We start from the raw sequence: 21900 nt of genomic DNA on the forward strand, positions 1-21900 counted from the left end.
TGACTACTAATACTACATTCCCGGAAAGGGGGCAATATCAGAATGAAAAAATGGGGGAAGGGGGGTGTCAGTGATGACAACACTGAGGGGGATGTGCAGATGGGCAGAGGGTGATACAAGCTCTGACTCACTCCTCACAACCAGGCTGCTTCGCCTCTGTGGAAGCCTGTGCTTACTATAGAAGCCATCGAAAATAACCACCTCCCGATCAGAGCCAATGGGAAAGCTGCTGGAGCTGAAGGGAGGTGTGCTGCCTTCTACCTGCCCGTCACTCTCACTGAGCTGGATGTTCATCTGTCGCGACTGGGATCAAGTCGTTTGACCCGATGTCCAAAATCCATGCCTATCGCTTTCTTACTCTACAGCGGACATGACACGCAGACCCACAGGTGCATGCTGCATGGCCGCAGTGTGCTAATGTCACCTGTACTGTCGATTTATGAGCAGTCTGATGTAAGGCAATTGTTTTCAAATTAACAGCGACAATGTGAAACAACGCAATTAGCAGATCGCAAAAACTGCCATTCAATTATTATTATATTTTGCATTGTTCTACTTTCTATGGCAATTTTAAAATGTAATACATATTGGGAAATGGTTTGCATAACATAACATAACATCATAATAGTTCATAATGCTCCATCTTAATGTATATTACAGCTGCACTTGAAGCAGAAGTAGAAGAGTGTGGGCTTGTATATGTAATGTCTGTGTAAAGTATGTGTGATTGGTGCTGGCAACATGGGTACAATGAGAGTGGTAAGACCTGAGAGCCTAGCCTGGTTTCCCCAGCATGCAGATGAATCATGACAGCTGCAGGACTGTCTGCTGCTCCTGGTCTGGTGGCCAGCACCGGATCAGGCTCTTACTCACCGTTACATTTATGGTAACAGCGAGGCTCCATGTTTATATTTACATACACAGAGCAGCAGGCGGAATATTTCAAAGCTGCAAAACAGAATATTTGTTATGTGTGGCTCCCATAAACCCTTGCATCACTCCTTTCCAGTCCATTGTTTGAAACACCACAACGTGCCCTAAGTTAAAACAGGAAGATCGGAATCTGTCCTCCGCCTCTCTTTGTTTCACACACACAGGTTTGCGTAGCTGTCATTGACAGGACACTGCAGGCACACACAAACACGTTTATGCTATCATATTCATAGTGAGGACACCTCATAGACATTATGCAGTCCCTCACCACTTAACTTAACCTTAAACATCACAACTAAGTGCCTATCTTTACCCTAACCATAAACTAAAACCAGGTCTTGACCCGCAAAAAAGCCATTCAAAAACAAAATACAAAAACACACACACAACCATGCATGCCCTATGCTGTATGCTACACAGTAACACAAACACATATAAGCAATGGTTGACACTGGACAATTAAGTGCATTCATTCATGAGGTAATGCACAAAGGACAAGGTTTGGAGTAAATAACTAACCAGAGGCCTTTTGCACATTTTGCTGCATCAAACCGCAAAAATAAAAAAAAGACAAGCACTGCCACACTGCTGTAAATATGTACTGTAGTATTGTTATTGTCGTCTTCAGCATAATCACCAGCGAAAGTAACTTGGCCCAAGATTGAGGCTCAGTTTTATCAGAGCATCCTGACAGATGGAATTGAGCAGCTTGTGGGAGCGTTAAGCCCTTTCAGCTTCTCTCCTGTGGAGAAGTGTTTGTGAAGAGCAGGTACGACTCCATTTTAAACTGTGATGAACGGGGCACTATTGTTTGAGATTTATAGATGAGAGTAGATCAGCAGAAAGTGAATGGGCAAATAACGACTAGGGGAAGGACATTTATTAAACCAGGAAAAGCAGCAGCAGCAGCAGCGGTGGTAGTAGAGGTGTTTGTGTTAGTAACAGAAAAAAACTATTTTGTTTCCCTCATTTGTGCTCTGCAGTTATTTTGCTGTTGTTCTTACAGTTTTTCAACACATCTCATGTGAAGTCCTGGGAGAAGGCGTAGTTGCACAGGCATTGAACACTGGATTTCACAAAGAAAGCAAAAAAAAAAAAGCAGCCACATAAGTATCAACACATACAGATAAAGTAGACATGAAGAGGGGAACATATACATGCACACATACAGACAGTGAGGCATATTCAACAAGCAAAAGAAAAGGAAAACACAGCTTTAAAAAGAAGGCTCTATCGTTATAAATACCTTTCCATCTATTTCTTTTTATAGGTTTTGTTCACAAACGTGATACAAGAAACTACCGATGAGGCAGGTGGCCTCCATCCCTCTCTGGTCCTACTGCTGTATGATGCCAGATCAAAATGCTGTGCTATAGAGAGGAATGTTAGCTAAGCAAGGCGTGATGGACTAGGTAAGTACCTGCTAGAGAAGGGGAGTGGACCTTGGCACAAAGGAGCAGGGGAAGGGCAGAAGCCTCTGTAGAAGGCCTGGGGCAACTTGCTGTCCCCTGGTTTGTGGATGACACTGTATATAGGTTCAGCCCTGCTGTGGGGTACAGGAATCACAGTGAACGGAACAAGTGCAGGACACAAACAAAGCACACAGACCAACAAAAAGATGCAACAAATGCACATACATGTAGTCGTGTAGACAGCTTGGACAAGGACATTACAAGACCGCCACACAAATAACACTCGCCCCATTAACACATTCACTCCAAAAACACACAGAGATGTGTACGCGCCTGCATGTGGTCACACATCGGGAGAAGCCTCCTCCCCCAGAGCTGTGGGTTAACATTACCCAAGGCCTAATAAGTCACTACAGTCAAGCCTCGATAAATTCAACTTGTGCTCCAACACTTGGATACGAGGTCAAAGGTAAAGCCTCAGTCATAACAAGTACAAAAAAAGCCACTACAGACTGTCCAGACTGTCCACCAAATACAAATGTGCACATATCATCAAAGGAACCACGACAATGCCTGTAAAACAACAACACGGAGGAACTGGAAACAATAATAAAGTTGTGCAAATTTAAAGGTTTTAAAAACTAATTTAGCCCCACAACCACGTTTCTGCAACTACACCAGCAAATACCACAACAAACTGATCTCATCTCATTTTGCTCCACATGGAACGATTGGGAGAGAATCATTATGGAGACGCGCGTCTGTAACCTACCTTGTGAAGTCTTCCTCCCCGAGCATATGGCGAGGAACTGGCGAGTACCTGGACGGGGTAACCTGGGGTGGCGGGTACACTGGCTTGGGCTCCATTGGCCCCACGTAGTTGTGGCAGACGTGGTTGTCTACCGAGGTGGGAAAGGCTGGAGGGAGGGCCAGACCAGTAGGGGGAAAGAAAAAATGATTAAAACACAGGTGCAAAAAGGAGTGGCTGTATAAGACGGACATCTTTTACCAAATAATAAATCAATTCAGACTGAAAACTAGTTCCATTAAATACATCTTCATGCAGCTGAGCATGATAAACACATGTTTTTCATGCATATCATTTGACTTCAGGTTGCACAGTAAAGAGCAGGGTTAAATCTATATTAAGGGCTTTAAACCCGACCGCACTATACAACAAGCCCTCAATTCTGTTCTGTGGAAATGTGAGATGCTGCAGCTCAAGATCGTGGGCTCTCATGAGCAGGTGGGATGTGAGAAACCGACCACACTCAGTGGGAGGCAGAAAACTGCGCTTCTTGTTTCTGTGGGAAGGTTGTGTGTGTGTGTGTGTGTGTGTGTGTGTGTGTGTAAGCAGTCACTACATTCACTATGTGGGAGTCTGGGCATTGCAGTTTTGGGATGAGAAAAAAGATCCAACACAACAAGTGAAGCAGGCCAACTGAAATATCTCTGATAAAAGTTAAAAAAGACTTGCAGAGCACGACATACTGTACAAACCGCCCTTTCTTTAAATTAAACATTTTACATAAGTAACCCTGCTTTCTTTTTATGGGCCTGCTACCCACGTACAAGTATTTGTGAATGTAAAAAAAAAAACGTGATATATGACGGAGACGGTGTAAGAGCAGCTGCTCCATGAGGACGGCAACGAGAGAGCAGGATGAGGTAGATACGTACTGCTGGAGTAGTCTGGTGGGGCGTACATGTCGTTGAGATGCACAGGGCCTGGCTTGGCCACCTTGAGGTAAACCATATCAGAGGTGTTCTTCAGCGCAGCCACCGCCTCCTCATGACGCACGTCCTGCAGCACAATGTTGTTCACCTGAAGGCGAAATCACTGTCACCACACGTGAACCCGTCGTGTCTTTGCAGCACCGTGACAACATCATGCATCAACACCATCCAGCACACCAGCCAACACAATAATGAATCATAACTCAGAGGGTTTTTTTTGTTTTTTTGGGCGGTGTGTTTTTCGCAGCACAGATCAATAGGTCAAATGCAGTGGGTACAGTTTGTCTGTTAGGACTATTCCTGGAAATATGCTGTCCATCACATTTTTTGAGCACCCCATATTTTAGCAGTTTTTTAGCAGTTTTGGCTGCACTGAGTCAACATGCTCACAGCACAGTCAATGACAGGGACAAGTACAGTGTGCAAAATGGAGGTTGAAAACATTTCCCATGGTAAAGCTGCTGTATTTCTAACAACAAACATGTTTGCTTGACAGATTTGTATTTGAGTAACAGTTTGATTTGTCTATGTTACGAGACTAACATTTGACAGCAGATTTCGGTGCACTGAAAAGTAAATATTGATACTGTATGTACAGCAAGTTGAAACATGTAGCTCGAGGGCTCACAGATGTAGATTTACAACAAAATAAATACACTTCCCTGAAATGTATACTAAAATACTGTATACGGAGTTAAAAAATGGCTTTGTTTTGGGATCAATTTTAACAGTAAGAGTTAATTCAGTATGAATTATTTGCAGGTTTTTCCAGGAAGAAATTAGTGAATTTTCCTGTTTGACATACAGCAGCTTGTACAAATGCAATGTTTTCCACCTTCATATCCAGTTGATGGGCCTTTTTATGTCCCACGCCATGGGACAAATTCATAAATACTCATGTGGGCTACATGTCAAACGACAACCAACCAGATAATGCAGTGTACTTAGTCATCACATACTGGACCTGCCCAGCAAAAGCAATGGGTGCTTGTAATCACTACTAAATTAGAAGAAGGTTCATACAGCGAGCAGGCGATCTCCAGTTTGCAGCCGTCCATCTTTTTGCGCAGCTCCTCCCTCTATGATCTTGGTAATATAGATGCTGTTGTCTCCTGGGATATGCTGATTCCCAATCCCTCCAGCAATGCTGAATCCCAGCCCTGGTTGAGTAATACACACAGGTAATCAATACATGTGCGTATAGAATGGCCTCTGGTACTATACATTTTATATCCTGTGTCTGGTTCTGCCTCCACGGTGCTGAAATGTTCCCTACTTATTTACTTTAAGTTTTGTGTTAAAAGTATTGTTTTCCAAATGTATCCTGTGAATGTTAGGCAAATGTGTCTTAACCTTACACACATCTCAGAGTGTTGCATTCTTCTCCAAAAATAATGCACGGAAAGCAGCTTTAACACTAAAATGAACAAGTATACACAGAGTTTTTTGTCTTTTTAACCCAGGTGAACAAAAAGGACATTTGGGAATGGAACACAATTCCTACTGCCAGTTTCCTCATGCATCAACTGTGGATGAAATGTGACATCACAAACACACCGGAAACACTGAAGCTGAAAATTTGCGTTTCTCATCTGTGTCTTGCATTCCCGCTCATGCCAATTGAAGCCAAAGCCAATAAAAACCCACATACTCTGCAGAATCACTTGACCGAGGAGTGAAAGCAGATTAAACACATTCCCGCTAAGGAATAAAAAAAACATTGAAACCCAGGAATACGTTTTCTGACCCGTGGTAATGGGGCACGTGTGTGCGGTGCATCTGACCTTTAGGCCCTTTAAGCAGGTTGACTTCCAGAATCGTCTCGGGTGGCGCCTGCCTCCGTCGAACCAGCAGCCGCACCACCGGCCCCGCCTCTTTCAGGGCCTCCACTGCCCGACTGTGAACCACTTCAGATACATTCACATCATTCACGCGCAGCACACAGTCGTTAACCCTGCGGAGGGAAAAAACATTCATTTAATAAACAATGTGCCTTGCATGTTTAAGGATTTGGTTTTCCAGTGAATCATAACTTTGCGGAAACACATAGAGCCAGGGGGCAGAGGGCTGCAGAAACCCAGCCTCCCACACAGCCCCGGCCTGATGGGACATGGTGGTAGTGAGCTATAAAGAAGAGAAGAAAGGAAATAAGAGACCGAGGAAGCAGAGGGGCTCAGAAAGAGTTGATGGAAAGAATGAGGTGAGGATGAGGGTAACCTTTATTTTACTAGGCAGTCACAATCTCTTTTATATGTGAAACTTGGCCAAGACAGAGCCAGTTAGCAGCATCATGTGCATAACTGGACAACCACATTAGACCAACATTAGAAAACACAGCAACTGCTTCCTTAACATTCGTGTGCATTTAAAAGGCTTTTAAGGGACGGGGATTCTGATTTTGAGTTTGAGTTGGGAAAACACGACGAGGAGAGGAACTTACCCCAGTCTTCCATCCATAGCAGCTGCTCCTCCTGGGATGATCTTTGTGATGAAGATCCCCGGATCATCAGGAATGTGGGGATTGTCTATTCCTCCAGCAATGCTAAAGCCCAGGCCAGAGTTCCCCTGTACACAGGTCATGAGTGGCATTTTCAGTAGGGAACAAATCAATGATGCACTTAAATGTGGACTCAAAGTCAGTACAATATTATTCTTAAGTGTAATGCTATCTAAGAGGAATGTGTGTGTATGACAAAAGACAATGCCATGTATTCTATTAGAAGATGGCACTTCATTTAAAATGTCATACTTATTCCATTAACTAAAAGAGGCTTCAGTGTTGAACAGAAAGGTGGATTTATGGTCTAAGGAAAAGCTGAGTTGAGAAGCCTCATTTATTTTGTCTCTCACTCTCATCACTTCTTGTTGTCCCCTGGTCCTGAAACGAAAGAGGATCCATTTGGATCCAGAGGGTCCAGGCGCACAGCTTCATGTGACAGCTGTAGCCGCCAAGACAGGCAGCAAACAAGACGGCTGAGAAAAGACTTCACTTTATTATTTTCTATAATTAATGAGCGACAGTCGCACCAATTTAGGACAGAGGGAGGCTGAGGCCTCCCAGTGTGCAGCTCTGGAGCCGAGGGGACAACGCTGGGCCTCACCACCAAATGTTACACACCCACAGACCTTTTAAAGTGTGACTTTGCATAGTTTATTTAAGCCCTTTGCATGCAGAAACACCACTTAGATTGTAAGGGCCGAGAGATACGGTGCATCTATCCTGGGTCTGCAGGTGCATCCATATGTGGGTGGAATAATGAGAGCAGAAACTTAAAGCTCTGCCACTACCAGCTTAAACACAGCTGACAAGTGTTAGTGGTGCCTGCTGAACAATTGAACAGGAGAGCACTTTACATTGCTGACGCCTGCAGATGACATGTGCATCAGGATTATGCAAAAAACTTGCAACTCACTGGTCTAATTCTGTGCTCAAACTCACAGAATATCTCGCATACGTCTCGTGTCTTACCGTGGTGATGAAACAGAAATAACTTATCTCACATATTATGATGTATAATTACACAGATTTATATTTTTCATGGTCTTAAGGCTCCTTCTCTGTGAGTTGCTTACCACCACCTAGTGGCGACAGATCCATTCATCATGCATTAAGTAGACGGTGAAAAAAAAACATGTGATGAGCAAACGGTGATGCTTACCCTCTCTAAAATGATCTCTTCATATTTATACATCCCATCACTGCCATTTACCTGCCGAAAGAAAAACAAGACATAGTGGTTAGTTATATTATTCAACGGCACTTTTCATGTTGTAAACCTAAAGTCAGTGTCATGTATGTCATGTGCAGATACTGACTGCAGAGATGCATTCTCGCCACATTGTTTTTACCAACTATGAAGCAATGTCACCGAGAATTACTTCCTCAAATGCCTATACACTGCGAAACGAAACGTGCCGCCCGCAGAAGACACATTCCCAACCAACAGGCAGGGTCAACAGGATAATGGATGTTGGTCCACATGGTAAACAGAATGTTGCTACCAGGAGGAGGCACATACACATGCTCATGGACAGACACAGAGGGAGTGTGAATGTACTGAATACATACACATACATATATATATATATATATATACATATATACATGTAGAGAGAGAGAGAGCAGATACTTACATAAGGCCCTGCATCTAGTGAGTCTGCGTTGACGATGATGGGGGGAGGGTTGGCCTGTGAATACGAAGAGATACACATTATCTCAGTGTGTGTGGCTGGCAGCACACAGATGTAATGTGGTACACACACCGCCACTTGGGAGCAAAGTGAACACACGCCACAGTAACAGTCAGTGAGTGAGTGAGTGAGTGAGTGAGTGAGTGAGTCTCCTTGGGGCCGAGGCCGTGGAGACAGGAACGGCGGCGGATGGTGTTTGTTGGAAAAGGTGTGAGGACTGAGAATGAGGACTGTGGCAGAGAGAGACCACTCCTTATTAACGGCCTCGGCCAGACGTCTGCAGTCTCCACATAAAACAAACGCGGCTCGTGTTCCAGTCGCGGGGATAACATGTTTATCTTTTTCACTTTCTAGTCACACACCAAAAAAACACACGAGAAGCATCACATTCAGAATGCAGAATCTGACTTATACCAAATGTATTCTATTTGATGTTTAATAGCATTATTCACCAACAAATTAAATAACCAAAATAATAATAAAATTATATAATGCAGGGTCATCAGATTAATCAATACTGCAGGATATAGAGACCATGCAAATGAACTCTTCTTAAAAATACAAATAGCGCAAATTATTATTCAAAGCAAGAAATAATTTACTTCCAAATAAAATAAGGGCTTAAGATTCTTCTTCTTAAGATTTAAGTAGAGAAATTAAATTTAAAAATGCAGTGTGCCAGGACAAGTGTGTTCCAATCTCTGGGGTTAAATGATGAAACAGTCTAACTGTAGATGATTTAGAGCAGAGTAAAAACATTTTTGAAGAACATACAAAATATTAATTTTAGATAAATATAAGGATGACATATTCTTGTATTGTATTGAGAAACTTTGGTGATGGGAAAAAGTGGTCTATAAATTGAGTTGTGTGTAATGGGAGCGGGGTAGGTATATGTAAGTTTATACTTCTGCCAACATAAACGTGTTGTAAATGTTGCACATGTGTTTGAAATAAAAAACTATCAATATAATAACAATATATAAAGGTGGCAAACCTGTAGTTTTGGAAATGTTTTGATGGTGGTTATAACAATCCTGTCAAACAATTTTCCCTCGTCTTCTTCCATGTCATAGTCAACTTAAAATAAACATTGATATGGATTTCTTTGACTTTATACAAGCTATACAGAACAAGTCTAAATGCATTCTCGACACTGCTTCTTCTTCGTTTTCAGTATTCACTGTTGTCAGCAGCACTGATGTACTGTATAGCATCAGTACCAGCCTTTAAAACCCAGATGAACCCAGGATCACAGTTCACAACAGCTCTATTGTGCCACCTGGTGTTTCTCTCCCCATTTCGGGCCTGCAGAGAAACGACGAGGTGAGTCCAGAGGGAAGGTTGTGCAAGTGGAGAGTGAAGGAGGAGAAAGAAAGGGGGGTTGATTTAGGAGCAGTTTGACGGTCCCATAGTAAAGCACACCGGCTGTCTGCTTTTGCATTGATCTGACTGAGCAGTGTGGCTGAGGAGATGCTGACAGTGCGGCTCTGGGACCTTACACTTCCTGAGGTCCAACACTGGGGGGGGCAGGAATCACAGACTGTCCATCCTTCCCCCTGTAACCTCCTCTCCACTCACCCAATCTCATCCTCTCACCTCTGTCTCATGCAGGTTTAATTATGTCAGTGTCCCAACTTAATAAAACGAGGTTCTTCTACTATGTTTTTCCTTTTAAAATATCATATTCCTCGAGATTCCTGTGCTCATTCGCACGCAGATATTATATCTGAAGAGATCGAGTCTTTAACTGAGCAATAGAATTAAAAAAAAACATCAAGGTAAGTGCACTTTTATGCTGAATTATGAAGTTTGTGCAAATGTCCTGAAAATTGTATTGAGAACAAATAAAACGATGGTTATAATACAGTGCAGTAAATTCCTTTAATTTTCAATTAATGATGATATGAAGAGTTTGTTGAATTGCAAAAGTATTCACATGTACCGATAGATATTATATCCCAGTATAACATATGTCACAGGATATATTCAACGAGAAATTAACTAAACTACGAAGCAAGTCTATGCCAGTCATTTGAAGAGACACAGATGGGAGATATTTTTTTTTGGTGGTTGCCAAATGCACATTTTCTTTTCCAGACTTTTATTTTAGTGATTTTTAGTGACATGCATAAAATGATGCTGAAGCTTATTTCAAACATTCACAACATCTCGTGGTTATGGCTGGTTTACCTATTCAAAATTAATTTTAGGTTGTTGGCAGTAAAAATAGCAAATATAAATTGTATATTATTATCACAATTTGAATTGTGAATTGGGTCATGATGGTTTGTCATGTGTGGAAAAGTGGGCTGGATATAAAACACAATCATACAAATTACTTTAACCTGAGAAACAATGAACATAGTCCTTGAGAAGTTAAATTAGTCAGTTAAAATGTGCAAAGCTGCAATTGGTCTGCATCCACAAGAGTGAATTTGAAACTTACAATTCAAAATATCTGACCGATTGAGCATTTCATTTCTTCACATTTGTTATTGAGTGAGCTCCAGATAAACCCGGGCCATAGATATGTCCTGACCTCTGCTATGACTCTGGACAGCTGAGGCTGGAAAGCCCACATCCCACAGTCAGCACACACCAGACCTTCATTGTAATCTGCATATGGACTAACAGATGCTCACGTCTGTGCTTATGTTTGCACAGTTCTCATTACTGCCTTTTTTTTCCTTCTTCTTCTTCTTCTTTACCCCCTTCATCTTACATGCCAAAAACACAAGCACAAAACACAAGTTAGAGGGTTTTGATCGTGAAATAAGCATCTGTAGCCTGGAGTCCACAACAACCATGTAAGTGACAGTCAATTGTGATCCTGATACCAAAGCTCACACAGTGAGAAGAGTTGAAAAACACAGCCCGAGGGCAATGCCGGGGAATACACTGGCTACTATTATCCCTCGGTGACAGACAAAGCTACTGAATCAACTACTGAGACCAACATAAAAACACCTGTTACGATATAATACCTGTAGTGCTCATTTTAAGTATCATAGAGGACCAGTGATGCCTGATGAGTTGAAGTCCAGGTGAAACACGATAAATCCACCAATCAACAGAAAACAGCAGTATTATCCCAGGCCTGGGTTTCATGCCTAATCCCCTCTATCTGAAACTCACATTATTAGCAAACAAAAAAGGAGTAATGGACAATAATCTCAGCATTATTAATCTCAACACATGTGTGTTAAACTCTTTTAGCCCATGCGGTAACACATTTAACGTCGGAGAAAGGAAGACAGCTGATTAAAGACAACGAGATCTGGCGACTGCTGAAGTTTTATGACAGACACGGGAGGTAGAGTGTGTGTGTGAGTTATAATGGGCCCACAGAGGACAAGCAGAGGACACACGCCACTATTGTCCTACCATGGGAGACAGGTTTGAGGATCACAGGCAAGCTGTGCAGTGAAGACAAACTACAGTCACTTATAGATTGATGTCAATCCAGGAGAGGATGGTATTGTCTTGTCAGTGAGTAACGGCAGGTGAATGTGGGTCTGGGGGCTCAGGTATATGCAGTAAAATGTGGTTAGTATGTGCCACAGATGTAGACTTAGGCCAAAAGAGTTTCATAACTTGACTTTTATGCATCTATATACTGAAAGGACCAAGTCTACTCAGTAAAAAACACAATTTCAGATCAACATCCACCACCATCCGAGTGTCTTCATCCAGAATTGCACAATAGATAGGCCATAAGTGGTGTTCAATTAATGTTTATTTAAGTAAAACTGTTATGTTATTATTAATATTTGATATTTTATCAGACAGAGGGGGAAAAAAAAAATCAGACAAAACATACTGGCCGAATAAAAATTAATATCATACGTCAGCCATATTTGGTGTACAGAATTCTAAGAGACTACTGAGAGAAACCCATAACAGGTGACCACAACCAGGACTTTATACAATGTGGTCTTTCTAGATGAACTATCTGGATATTCTGGTCATCATCCAGTCTGCAGGCCTTTGTATTTACACCTGGTAATAAGCATTATTGTGCTTTTAATTAAGCCTTTATGTGGTTAAATAACATGCAAGTGATTCAGAAGTGGTCAACAATAATGGTACAATCCAGGTCACAGACACTACAAAGTATTTGATCAGTAATTACTACTGTGTGTGTGTGTGTGTGTGTGTGTGTGTGTTGGGGTGGCAGCATGTAAGGTGACCTTTCAGCTTGATGGGTGGATTTTTTTAATGATGTGCTCACACTTTATGGTTGGTATTTACATTTGGTTGAGAGCCAATCCCACTGCATGCCAGCTGATCCAGTTCTACCCTAAGCACAGTTTCACGGTACAAATTGGCATTTATAGATTATTACATGTTAATGTTTGACTGTGGTCGTCGGCTAAACGCGGCTCTGTGATGTGTACATGCGTGGGAATGACAGATATGACAAGAAAATAAAAATCTTAATTAAGTTACGATATTACCTTGACTTTCCTTTATTGGTCATTAAAGATCGTCTCCACAGACAACTGTTATTCTCTACTTCTGCTCACCTGCAATGCAGATTGCAGGAGCTTTGGTGCTATATGGGCCACATACAGAGAATTGGAAGCAAGTGAGCAGACTGGACACAAAAAGCTCCTGGACAAACAATGACAATGAGTCCAGACTGCCTCCCCAGCGTGAAATCATTAAAAGTCCCCGCTGACCACCAGGAGTGATGAAAACTCACTCGCTACATTCTTTCTCTTACTCCCTCGTCTTATTCACCCATCTGTTCATAATGGCTTCTTATTCTTCCATCTATCATCTTGCTCTTCTGTCAGTCGAGACTGTGTATCTGTCTCTCGTCTCTCAGCGTCACAGTAGACGTGCATCGTGTCCATTTGGCGTAACACCGCACAGCACTCACTTGGCTGCAGACCCCCACGACAGTAATGCTACAAAGACTCCCACTGAACCTTGGCAAGTGCAAGGCACAGGCTTCATCCAAATTGTTAAATAATCAATGTGTTCCCATGGTAACCAGTACTCATACAGTATTGGTCAGCTCTACTGCTTGGCCACCTCCCCCTGCTTCACCTCTCCAGGCTCTCACTGCAGTTAATGCAGCTCTGTGCTTGCATATGCCTGGCCATGGGCTGGACGTGACTGTGTGCCTTTAGCACTGCATATGACACACATGAACAACACATGATCACAATCTGGGAAATAGACTTATTTACTCTCTTCAACAGAGTCCGGTGGGAGGAACATTCATTCATTCATCTTCTACTGCTTTATCCTCCACACGAGGGTCGCGGTGCGGTCACTCTCACACTCACAGTCAAATTAGAGTGTCCACTTTGCCTAACCCCCAAACCAAAGGGGAACAAATAAACAAAACCCACAATTTAACACTGGAGTTTACTACACATTCTATATGCCTCTTATTCTTGTCAATAACATGAGCATGTTAAATAAAAAAAGGTTTGAGATTCTAGCAACTATATTTGCTCTCCAGTACAGAGTCAGGAGTGAGCAGGACCAATGTTACTTTTATATCATTGAAATAAATACGAAGCCAGCATTTGATCTGCTAACATAGCTTAGCATAACACATGGAAGCAGGGGCTAACAGCTAACTTGGCTTTGTCCAAAGGAAACGGAACACACTCACTGATTAATATTGTTTACTTAACATGCGCAAACAACAATAGTATGGATTTCTGGAGGTTTTTGTTATATTTGGACCAGACAGGCCTGATTTTTCATTGCTCTTTTGACGCTATGTTAGCAGACTTTCCCCCCACAGATAGGCCTCCCATCAATTATCTCTTCTAAATCTTGGCAGGGGGACAAGTTAATTTGTGCTATGCTAAAAAAAGGCACTGCAAACACTGACCATCATAAGAGCAAATCCTGACATCTTAAAATTGTATTTTGTTATGCATTATGTGTAGGCATGTATACACCTGCAGATCAGAGCTGCATCCCTGCTGCGTGTTGACAATAATGTTATAATTACAAGAAACAAGAAAAGGTCAATAAGGAAAGTCAAACCCTGGCAACTCTTCTTTTCCTCTCGGCATTCTTTCTTTTGTGTGTTTTCAAAACCTCATCTTTCTGGCAGGTAGAGTAAAGGTAAAGAACAAGAGGGTTCAGCATGTGCACGCTGACGGCATGCTGACAGGGCAATAACCCTTTCCCCTCCTTAGCAAACATTTCCACATAAGTTCCTCTACCGATAAGGCACACTGACATGACAGCTCATTCTCCAGCGGTGACATCGCAGTGAAATATGACAGTCAGCCGCGCTCAGATGATGCACCCAGTCAATCAAACGATACAGCTAATGCTGAAGGAAGCTCTTCCTGGTAGTGAAGTCAGAGTTAATAGCAGATAGGAGAACAAGACATTCTTCTATATCTATATATATATATATATACAGTATATATATCTAAGAATGTGACATTGCTTCATTTTCTTAAGCCTGTAGTTGTACTGCATTTGTGTTTTCCCGTAGAATGCCGAATGAGAGACACAGTCAGCGGTGGTGCTCTCATCCTCCGGTTCTCTTTGGCCTCTCCTATAGGCCACGCTGCAGTCCAATCAATACCTACTCAATTACCATGCACCCAACATCTTATTCATGCTGAGGCCAGTGTGCTGGAGGAAAGAGGGAAGGAGAGAAGCAAGGTGAGAGGAAAGGTGACAGATGGAGCCAAAGAGGATGAACACACAACGGCGACTGATGATTTACGTGCAGCAGACACTATCGAAACTCAATGTTGCATTCTTTGTCTGGGACAAAAGCGGAATAACGATGTATAATAAAGAATATCCCATCGCAGTAAAGGTCAACCGCTTGTTCTCTCCTGCAACACCACCGGCTAAATTTAGGCACTCATGTCAATGAGCCAGCCACAAGGAAATTAATTAAGTTCAGCCATAAAATGGCCCCATTAAAGCTCAAAGTTTTCTGATTTGATGGCTATGATTGAGCACTGTGGCCATGTTGCTCCCCCGTTCCCCAACACACACCACAGACGAGCATTCATGAAACCGTGATTAATAGCTCGTCACAGCTGTCATCACTGCACCCTCCTCATCTTTATGTAATATTACAAAAGCAGGCTCTGGCTTATACCTCTCTGTCATGCTGAGCAGCCCCAAATGAGGGCTGGATAGTTTGACCTTCACAGATGCAGCCACAGAGGGGAAAGTACTTAGCGTAACAAGTATTCAAAACAATGAAGGCCCTCAACAAGTCTGTTACAAGTCACCAGGTAGTCTTTAATGTATGTACAGTATGTGCATGTGTTTAAGTTTTTACTCTATTTATACATTACTAGATGTTTGTCTCATGTAAAGCATCATATTAAAGCACAGTTTTTTATTTTCAGTTCCTCTGTACAATTGTATATGCATTTGCAAATTATTACATTTAAAAAGATATGTTTGGATTATTAATGTGCAAATAATTTCAGCCAACAATATAGTTATTGTGCACCCTGGCAAAAAACATGGTCACTTATTTCAGCAAAATGATGTTCAGTTAAAGAAAAGCAGATTTAGACAACAACAGATAATAGTTATACTTCTTAGAAACTGTAGAAGTGTGTTTATTTTCAATAATAATTTTTAATAATCAAAAAGATTAACCTATGCAACCACCCAAAATCCAAATATATTCAAATTATATCAAACAAAACATCAAATTGTCAAATTAAGAAGCCAAAACTATAGAACATGTGACATATTACATTTTTAAAAATTCAAAAACTCCCCAAAACGCGTTATACACGAGTCAGACTTAATCGCACAGAGCAACAGCTATGATGAAACTGCACTGTGACGAGGCTCCGCGAAGAAGGAAGCCCGTCAAGTGCGAGTGTCATCAGTATGCTTCACATAATCCCACCCCCACTACTTCCTCTACATCAGAGGTCACTGCAGCATGTTACCTCACAGCTCTTGACTAGTTGCTACCCCTTGTTGCTAAGCTGAGAGAGCTGCAAAGCGTGTCCCTCTCTGGTGTTTTGGATCCTGCAGTGAGTACCGGTAACAGTGCACAACCACACACACACACACACATACAAGTGTTGAGTGCTGCCATTTTGATGCTTTCACCACGGACACTATTGTCAACAATGGCAGTGTTATTCCACCTTTGTGGCGTCATCATTAAGGAAATGAATCCTTTAGATTCACCGATTTGACTTTCTTTTTTGCTCAGTGTTTGAGTGAGTGTGCTGTTTTCTCCATGTGATGCTGCAAAGATGCTGATGGTGTTGCTGAGATGAGTCTTATTCTGACATGATACTATAGTATCTATTTGGCTCATGGTCAAATACAAATACACCAGACTCCTCTGTTAAGTATTGAGATTTTAGAAATGTCCTTTGCTAAATGTTTGAGATTAATGCACATTTTCAGCATTTTTAAGTCTTTTTAACTGATCTACAGTGCGACATTGTTCGGTTTGATTCCTGTGTCGGACGTCGCCCTCCTGATTCTTCCCGCGTTGACACTCTCTGACCAATCAGTGGCCCAGCAGTGTGTTGACGTCACATTTTAGTATCGGCTCAGCTCACTTGGAACCTCACCAGACCAGGTACCAGGTACTATCCCTAATAGAAAAGCAAAATAAACTGAGTAGAGTCGTGACCGTGCTGTGCCGAGTCATGGTAGAACTGTATAGTGGAAAAGCGCCATAATGCACTAGCGCAAGGGCCTGAAGTTAATATCTGCCGTTCAGTTTTGTAAAACCCTCGGAAATGTTTTGTGATTTTCAAGCAATAAAAATAAAGCTTGACTTGAATACATCGACTGAGAATCTGTTTCCAAAGCTACTGTCACCACTGCATATCTCTTTAGTCTCTTGAAATCACATTTTCCATCCCATACACATAAAGCAAACCTCACTCTATTTTCTATATGATCAGGAAAGCAGTTACAATCACAGCTTAGCACACAGTATATCATACCGATTGGACACAGGAAAGAGCTGGTTTGGCTCTGACTAATTGTACTATTTTCTGTGTTTATTCTGGAAACAAACTGAATTTTCCATTAAATCAAGGACTCAAGGAGTGGTTCTTAGTAGAGAGCAGTTGCCAAGCAAAAATCTGTTGTCGTTACCAGACAAAATTAGAGAGTGGTATCAGTCAACTCTTGGACTAAAAGCAAAATAAAAAAAGGTTTGTCTAACTTATTTACTCTCCTAACATACTGTACTTTTAAAACTTAATGACTACAGGAAATGTCGCCGCAGCTGCTGTAAAAGACATCCACAGAGAAATAGTAAAAATACAGTCTGAGACTATTGAAAACACACCCGATAGTTTACAAGCTTCTGTTCTCCCTCTACCGTCTCCTCATTCATTTCCCGAGCACCTCACAACACGACTGCCTGAGCTGCAATCAGATCCTTTCAGTTTTAGATGTTTTCTTTACTGGAAAACACTGGACTGTGTTCTGTTTCATGGACACAGTGATGTTGCAAACAGCTCCCCCTTAAAAAGTACAGGACAAATTTGAATGACATTTTATGGAGATATAGATTATGGCCCAAGGAAGAAATTATTACACAAACGGATATGGATCTAGATTAAAAAACAACAACAAAACAACAGCAAAAAACACACCGAGATAGGGGATTATATTGACGTGGTTAGAAAATGAACATTCTTGCGTTCTTGAAATAACAAGGCAGCAACTTTGACCTGATACGCCAATGAAAACCAGGACGCGACCTGTCTGCCCACACCATTCCGCCATAGTTGAGGTTCCATGCTGTTCTATATATGCCAACACACTTGCATGCACCCCCATTCACTACCACTGCTTGAGTATTGGCTCGCAATATGTGTAGGTGTTGAAGGTGACAAAGAATTACAGTAAGTAGCGCAAAGTGCGAGGAAACAGGAACTAAGAGCTATGCGCCCTAATTTCCCTATGATAGTTAATATGAATACTTGCACATTCTTTTGTCCATATGCTATTGTATTAGGTGCCAAACAGCAGAGAGAGAAAAACAGGGCAGTGTTTTAAACGTTTGTAGCACTTTGGCGGTTGCCAAATCAATCTGTCTCCTGTTGAGGGTCCAGATTTGCCCGTCTTCTCTGCTCACCACAGGTTGTGTTCCCTGAAGAACGTGTCTCAGCCGAGATCAGAGTGGACATCACAGAGACAAACACTGATCTGAGGACACAGGACCTTTAAAGGTCCAGTGTGCAATATTTAACATGAAATTATTATACTTATATATTCTCCAACACACTTGGAAGGGAAGGGGTGGAATATATATTATGCCGCAACATGCAACGTCACCAATAAATGTTGCTAAATTTTCAGTACTCAACTCCAGTTATCCATATGAGGTATAACTAAATCATTAAAGACTAACTTAAGTTAGTAAATAAAGATAAAAGAAGAAGTTTGTGATGTTCACAACATCCATTCATCTGTTTAAATATTTTGTCTATATTAAAATAACTAAAAACCGGACTTATGTTTCACATTTTGCCAACTTGTATATTTAGATTATCCTTAACATTTCCAACAATGATTTAAACTTCAAGCACACGGTTATTATGCTGTCATAGAAAGTCAGTGAATATGACTAAACAAATTGTCTTTCAGCTTCTTCTTTTTAGGGGTCATACATCATCTGCCTGAGAGATATCACTGTTGTTTAACAATATTTATTTTTTTTTTTTTTTTTTTTTAATTCTAGACACTAGACTCTCACGAGAACGGGTGAATGTCACGTAGTGCACCTTGAAAAATGATTATTCCGGTCCATCATAATGAATTGAAAAGATAACCAGAGTACCAGCATCTTGTGAGAAGCGTTTGTGCACAAAATAGTAAAATTAAGAAGTGTACCAGCCCACGTCAAGCACCAATTATGACATAATCACATAAAATCAAACCATTCATTACTTTTGCTGCATCTTTAAATTTCACAAAAAGCATTTGACGAGATATATATATATATATATATATATATATATATACATATATATATATTTCTATGTGCACTTAACAGCGCCCACCCTGTCTGCTGAGATAGTCCAGTAAGCACATGCAGGGGTTGGATTGAGCTGATTACATAATTGGACATTTTAATGGTGAATATTAATCCACAAACACCCATATTGGGGCTCCATAAGCAGCTTGGCTGACACAGCAGCAGCAGCAGCAGCAGCAGCAGCATACTGTTCAGAAACGCTGCTAACCACTTTCAGCACATTTAAACATAGCATTTGAGTGATGCGTCCCACTCCCCTCTGCATTTCCTATGTTTCGATATTGAACAGTAAATATTTCCTTGATTTTTGCTTGGGCGTGTGTGTCTGTGGGGGGGGGGGGGGATCACAAAAACGCTTGGAAATCCAGAAGGCTTCAGCCACCTGCGTATCAACATTGCAATCTGAGGGTAATTAGTTAGCTGAGCAGCAAAGCTACTGTGCAGCTCTCTGACTGAGTCTGCACCATGGCAACGCACAGGACTGTGTCTGAGCACAGGCTCCGCTCTCCTCTTCTCTCCTCTTCTTTCCTCCTCCTCGCCAGATTCTACCTCTTTCATCCCCTTCTTCGTGCCACACCTCTCATTTCCTTCCCCTTGTTCTGCCTCCTTGCCACCTCTCCATCTCTGGCCCTCTCCTCTCTGAATCTCCTTTTCCTTGAATCCCCTACTCCTCCTCCTCTCTTGCGTCGTCACAGCCCAAACGGAGACAACTGAAAAGACACTCGCTGGTTAACATGGGGGTGGGGGGGGGGGGGCTGGGTGACGCTGCCTTCCTCGACATTCTGAACACAGGCCTGGGCAATTTTTATGACATCCTGCAGTCGATATTATACCCATCAGAAGCCAAGAGGAAAATAATGCAGGAGAACAAACAAAAAACCTGCATTTAACTGCATTTCCTCTCACTCTTTATGCTCATATTTAAAACGCAGACTGGACTGGTAATGCATGACAAGACCTCACACGTTATAGGTGAAGTGACTCTAAATCACATTAAAACTCACATTTATCTTGATCCTCAAATCATCACTAAAGGCAGCTTCATTCAAGTGAGGCAATAAAAATAAATGCATCACTTTTCTTATATTGAGATTTAAGGTGCACTGAGAAACAAGCAAAGATTCCACCTTAAAAAGAGCTGGTTTGTGATTTATCTCTGACCAGGTAAACTGAACTATAGTGAAGATGAAAAGGCAGCAGCGCAACCTTCCACTCATCTCTCATTCTTCAGACATTTCTTTATTTATGACGCATTTGCAGCGATGAGCTACATGAAACTAGGGCTGAACGATTTCGAATAAATGTCTGATTGCATCATGATTCTCATTTTCATTCGAAAAACATATTTAAACTGATTATTGTGTGATATTTGCACCATATCTGTGAGAAACAATTAATTAATATCCTATTTTATTTCATCCTGTAAATAACCAAGTGCCTTTATTGTGTTTATATTTCTCACGGTCTAATATAAGTCTTGTTGATTGTTTATTTTATGTCCTTTCTATTTATAGACGTTTATTTTTTACTGCCTGTTTTGCACCGTGGGTCTGAGAGGACTGCAATTTCATCTGTGCTGTATGTCGTGCATATAGTATATTTGACAAATAAAACTGACCTGACCAAAGACGTGCACATGTCGAAGACAATAATTTGTGACAGTAATTCGTCTAAAATTAAATTTTGACACACATTTTGCGCCTTTTGGGCTGTGTTGCAATTTCGATAACATTTTGATTAAAAAAAAACAAACTATCCGTGTTCATTCAACTCCAGCACCTTCCAGTTTAATGCCACTCTAATTACAAAGCGCCAGAAATATCATGTAGTGCTTCTTTGCTTGACGTTTGGCCGACTGCTGTGTTACATTGTTGCATTTTTTTCTTTCCTCAAACTTAACTATGTGTTGATTTGATTCCCGTGATTTTCATGGGAACATTATTTGGCAAATAAAGCAATAGAATATGATATTTTGCACTTTTGTGTGTGTGTGTGTGTGTGTGTGTCTCCTGAACTTTTAAACAGCTGTTTATGAAAAAACATTTGATCTTGTAAATACCACAGTGTAAGGTTTTGATAATGCAAATGTCATATTTTCTGAAAGCAAATATAAGACTGATTCTGGAATGGAACAAAATTAACACTAAGTGAGTTTGTAAAATAATACATATTCCTTCCCTCAGACCACCTTACACTGTGGTATTTACAAGGTTATTCACCTGGTGCAGTTAAAGAAAATACAAGTGATTTTAAATCTTACTTGGATTTAGTTAACCCGGTTAAACATCCAACATAAACAAACATAAACGTCTCAGCCAAAATGTCCCCATTTTCCAAAAATGTCCTCACTCCCTATGGTTTATACATTTTTTTGGTCCTCGCAAGACTGTGAAACACAATATGACAGTTTGAATTTGTTGTTGAAATGCGCACACACACACACACACACACACACACACACACACACACACAGAGGGAAACAAACAAGTAATGAATCCATAAGAGCTATTTCAAGGCAGAAATGTATTACATCAACAGTATATATATATATTGTTTATATCCTCTCTCTCTCTCTCCCTCTGAGATTGAGATGTGATTTTCCCTGATTAATGACGGTGTGTTTAAAGATTGTTT

The 21900-nt window shown here is 41.2% G+C and overlaps 1 protein-coding gene across 3 annotated transcripts in view; it reads right to left on the bottom strand.

The window, feature by feature from the left end:
* dlg3 (discs, large homolog 3 (Drosophila)) overlaps positions 1-21900 on the bottom strand; it is a 73118-nt gene that overhangs the window by 20477 nt on the left and 30741 nt on the right. For 2 of the 3 annotated variants that reach the window (XM_058649760.1, XM_058649759.1), the window contains exons 2-8: positions 8217-8270; positions 7742-7792; positions 6523-6647; positions 5867-6036; positions 5106-5242; positions 4026-4170; positions 3118-3262 (exon numbers count right to left, since the gene is read on the bottom strand). In XM_058649760.1, the coding sequence (XP_058505743.1) occupies positions 3118-3262; positions 4026-4170; positions 5106-5242; positions 5867-6036; positions 6523-6647; positions 7742-7792; positions 8217-8270 (827 nt within the window). Of the gene's footprint in view, positions 1-3117; positions 3279-4023; positions 4171-5105; positions 5243-5866; positions 6037-6522; positions 6648-7741; positions 7793-8216; positions 8271-21900 lie in introns of all 3 variants that reach the window. The other variant, XM_058649758.1, reaches the window with a different exon arrangement.

This window comes from Solea solea, chromosome 14, assembly GCF_958295425.1.
Source record: "Solea solea chromosome 14, fSolSol10.1, whole genome shotgun sequence".
NCBI classification, from domain to species: Eukaryota; Metazoa; Chordata; class Actinopteri; order Pleuronectiformes; family Soleidae; genus Solea; species Solea solea.